This window comes from Protopterus annectens, chromosome 10.part0 (genome assembly GCF_019279795.1).
Source record: "Protopterus annectens isolate FY-2018-M chromosome 10.part0, PAN1.0, whole genome shotgun sequence".
Taxonomy (NCBI): domain Eukaryota; kingdom Metazoa; phylum Chordata; order Ceratodontiformes; family Protopteridae; genus Protopterus; species Protopterus annectens.
In genome coordinates this window covers 1,540,675,488-1,540,679,851 of record NC_056744.1, presented here as the reverse complement: position 1 = coordinate 1,540,679,851, position 4,364 = coordinate 1,540,675,488, and the positions used below count along the sequence as shown (strand labels likewise).

Genomic DNA, 4,364 nt, shown 5'->3' with positions numbered 1-4,364 from the left:
TTGAGCAGATCAAAAATTTTCAACCTCATCAGGTCGTACTTTGAGAATATGAGAAGGATAACGCAGAAAGAGGGAAGTAATGGGGTAAAAAACCTGATCTCAAAAGTATTTGAATATGGATGATATACAACTATACAGTAAAATGGAACTACAAAAATAAAACGGTATTTAATTCACATACAATCACAAAGTAAGAGAAAACATCCACAGGAATTTTTATTTACAAAATCCTATTTATCAATACTTTATTTTCCCTCTGTCTATTCAGTGAATTAAATCCGATGAATATTCATGCAGACGAGAAACACAGGAAAGTGTTTATTCATAAGTGCAGTTTAACGTCACCCTGCAGCTGTGTGTTGGGCGCGCTTGCTACTACTACGCATTCCGTGGGTTAACACTACAACAAAGACGTTTTAACATTTATGTCATTGTTTGCGTTTTCGCGATTGCAGGCTCTACCAGTGTGCAGTAGCACTTTAAGAATGTATAGGTTAGCGTACTTATAATACTCACGAGTACATTTTTTTATGTGTATTTGTCAATTCAAAATGCTATTGACTTCTGCTGTCAAGGCCGGGAGACAAAAATATTCATGAGCGCTTGCCTAGGAGGCGTGTTCGGGGCGGGCTTTGCTACTGCGCATCCTGCGAGGTACTTCACTTGGAGACTGCCCAGATAACTAAACAATCTTCCAGTATGTGCATGTGTGTATATACACGCGCGCGCGCGCGCACACACACACACACACACACACACACACACACGTGTGATGTGTCTGTACACCCTTTATAGTCCTGTGCAATGCTTCATGCCTTTGTAAACATGCTTTCTGTATATAACCTTTATAATAACAAAATGTCTGTCTAAATCTATAAATCGTTCATTTTTTTGATTTTTTGTAAACGCTTTTGCACTTGAGAACACAGGCATTGTCTGCATTTAGCAAGGCCTAGTTTACTCCTCTATCTTGGTCAACAAATAATTTTCTAGACATTTCAGCTGTTTGTATTATAATACAGTCTTTCACACATCCACAAGTGTTTTATCGTCTTCAAGGAATAATTTTGTTTTTTAGATAATAAAGTGCATTGACCAGAAAAGTGTTTTATAACTTATTTATTAGAATGCTAAGTGCAACATTACATTTTAGTAACATTTTAAGGCACAAGAGGTGCAGATTGTTACAAAAGAGTCAGAACTTGTAACACAAATTCAACTGTTCGCCATTTAGTACAGAATATGTTATTTGTTGCAGTGACTATTACAGGTACAAAAAAAATAATACCATGAAACAAAAAATACTGACTTGTGTTATTGCTGTTTTCTGGAAGTGATGCAGACCACAATATTCTGTCACTGTCTCCAAAAAAAAAAAAAAAAAGCACAGTTCCTCTTTTTAATACAAGGATTGCAGACCCTTCACTGAAGGATGCTGCAGACTAACATTTGCAAATCATAATGGTAATGATCATACACAGCTGCACAACTTTTTGAAAGTCAAAAACAGTTGCAAAATAATGCTTTTCTCATGTACTGTGATATACAGACATGTCACCAGAAGAGTCCGTCAGCATGATGGGGATTGTTACAATTACAAACTGAGAATGGAACCTAGCTTCCCTATCAAAAGAATAGAAAATGAGCAGAACTCTTTTTGTAATTAAATAAAAATAATTCTCCGTTACAGTGGAGATACATCCACAAACAATATGTTTCACTGAGTATATTGGGAGTGCTTCCCCTCCTACAGCTATTGCTTCATCACAGAAGTAACCAGCTTAGTTAAAACATAAGATATAGTTATGTTACAGATGTTGATAGAATACACAGTATTAATACCAAAACTCTTTAACATAAAACATATTTTTCAGTGTGCACCATACTAAAAGGAAAAAAAAAATTCCCAAGAACAGAAATACACCATAAAACATCCTTCATTATGAAGGAAAAAGAGGAGAACTTCAGTCTCATTATAACTTTGTGGAAAACAATTTCCTACATAAACAGGAGGGAACAGTGCTCATAGAGTCACATGATCCTCAGGTTTCAGATGTGACAAGTTTAATAACCAGTTTTCTAAATCAGCCAAGGTCGCCAAAGTGACTTGCTGCTGTTGGATGATATCTGTTCTGTAACGAGCTTGTGGGAAGTTGTGTTGATAGGTGATGTGTGCTGAGATTGCCCATCATCTGTAGCTGCATTTCTTTGGAAATGGTTCAGAAGTTTTATCCGCGTTTCAAGCTGTGGTTCATGAAGGGAAAGAAAGTGGAGTGTTTCTTGCAAACATCTAGAATATCCTTCCTTGTAGTCCATTTGCTGGTTTTTCTGCAATGAAGCAACTGCTGAAAAGAGACAAAATAATACATAATTATCAAACTGCTTTTCATCTTCTGCTGTTTATAATACCACTAACATTTTTTTTAATCAACTAACTACTAATTTCAAGACAACATCTGTTAATTGAAGGTGTCTATTTCCAAAGATAACAAGAATGTTTTTTCCTGGATGGAGTGGCTTCTGGCTGAGTGACATATAAACAGTCAAAAACATTAAAAAATGAAGGAGCTGGAATTGATTTTATTGGATAAGGCGATATTTTACAATAAAAACCATCACATCACCTTTTGTGCTCTAGTGTTTTGGCAGTGCACTAGCACTAGTACTCTAGTATTTTACAAAGGGTCATAAATTATAAAGCAGAAAAAGGAGGGACCCAAACACAGATCTACAGGTATCAGATTGTTACCTCAGTCTTGCACTCATTGTATTAATTTCCAAAACACCAGCTTGGAAAGGGTACTAGAAATAATTTCCTATCAGAACTCAAGCACTTTGGCCACATCGCCATCCTACCACCAATAACAATTATAGGTAGTAGCTGAACACAGATCCTCTGTTGGGCCAGGAGATGGGGTGGCAGTGAATTCCAGCACCAGCTTACTTTCCAAATCTGATTCTAGTCAAATATCTGTTCTATGTATATGTGTATGTATATATATATATATATATATATATATATATATATATATATATATATGTGTGTGTGTGTGTGTGTGTGTGTGTATGTATATTACACACACACACACACACACACACACACACGAAATTCCCCCGTTTCAATATTATTAACTACTTAGACACATGCAGGTGCACAAAAAGGAAGCTATTAAACAGAAGTGTGACTCACTTTTCAGCTGGAGTTGGTGCTGCTTTTTGAGAAAGCTCACTGCCATTTCCAAGATGTCAGCTTTCTCCAGTTTTGTGCTGGAGTGGTGCTTTTCAAACTCCTTTTCCAGTATGCCCTTCAGTTTCTCGATGCTGGTATTAATACGGTCTCTTCTCATCTTTTCTACCATCAGTTTTCTGAGCTGTAAAGAAATTTGACTTCTTAGTACAACTTCTTTTGCAAAATAAATGCATTATTGCTTACTTATGAAACCTAAGAAGCTGAAATATATTATAAAGCTGCAGAATATTTAATACATAAAAATGATCTCTTTTCTAAAATTTTAAATTAATTCTGCACCAATTGCTGCATTTTTTTTTCTAAATATTTTATTTAGCATGCTTTATTATCTTTAAAATAATTGTACATAATTTTCTAATTCAAACACAAGTATTAGCTGTTGCAGGAAAAATAAAAATCTTACCTTATAATTTTCCCTGTTAGTTTCACAGCCAGTGATATATGTTCCAGAGACATTACATGGAGCCATTCTTAATGATTTTGTACTGCAAGTGTAACTGTCTCTTCCAAGAGGGTTGATGGATTCTGGCTGAAGTAGAAACTCTGCCTCTATTTATTTGATTCAACCAACAGAGAAACCTGTGGGTCTCAGGCTTGGTATAGTTTCCCACAGTCTCTAGCCAATCTGCGTGCTTGTAGGAACAATAGAAGCATGTCTTAATGAAGCTGGGGAATTGCCTTCACATAAAAGGTTTTTTTTTTGCAAATAGGCAGGTGGACAGCCTGTCAGGACAATGGAGATTGGGCGTGGAATGACATTTTAGGATGTGGGAAAGCACTGATTTTCTGAAACCCAGCACTTCTGCATGATCTCTGAGATCAATTACTGTCCAGGGGCATCTGGTGTGTCAGTGCTTTGTAAACAGAGCACACACTTCAGAGGGAAGTCTGCAAAATGAAAAGATAATGTGATACTGAGAAAACCAACAAGCATTTTGCATGCATGGATTATCTACTGAAATTAAATATTACTGGCAAGCTCAGAGGCTAGACTTGGAGTGGCTTATCTAACAGAAGATTATTTTTCAGTAGTGACCAATGTCAGGCACCAGAATCATATGATGTGGAAAAGGTGGCATACATAGAATCACACAGGTTGTAAAAAAACTTCCTA

The 4,364-nt window shown here is 36.3% G+C and overlaps 1 protein-coding gene across 2 annotated transcripts; it reads right to left on the bottom strand.

The window, feature by feature from the left end:
- Positions 1–1,104: 1,104 nt before the first annotated feature.
- Positions 1,105–3,785, bottom strand: LOC122813715 (transcription factor HES-5-like). 2 transcript variants are annotated; one of them, XM_044086180.1, is made up of 3 exons: positions 3,654–3,785; positions 3,191–3,371; positions 1,105–2,345 (listed from the first exon to the last, which is right to left on the bottom strand). In XM_044086180.1, the coding sequence occupies exons 1-3, from the start codon at positions 3,717–3,719 to the stop codon at positions 2,080–2,082; spliced, it is 513 nt and encodes a 170-aa protein (XP_043942115.1). In that variant the 5' UTR covers positions 3,720–3,785; the 3' UTR covers positions 1,105–2,079. The 2 variants fall into 2 exon arrangements, with proteins under 2 accessions (XP_043942115.1, XP_043942117.1); XM_044086182.1 differs by having other exon boundaries at positions 1,105–2,342.
- Between the last annotated feature and the right edge of the window lie 579 nt (positions 3,786–4,364).

Coding starts and splice junctions, on each gene's coding strand:
- LOC122813715 (XM_044086180.1), bottom strand. CDS start 3,719: ATGGCTCCATGTAATGTCTCTGGAACATATATCACTGGCTGTGAAACT. Junction 3,372..3,653: donor CTAACAGGGAAAATTATAAG/GTAAGATTTTTA, acceptor ATTTCTTTACAG/CTCAGAAAACTGATGGTAGA. Junction 2,346..3,190: donor GCACCAACTCCAGCTGAAAA/GTGAGTCACACT, acceptor GTCTCTTTTCAG/CAGTTGCTTCATTGCAGAAA.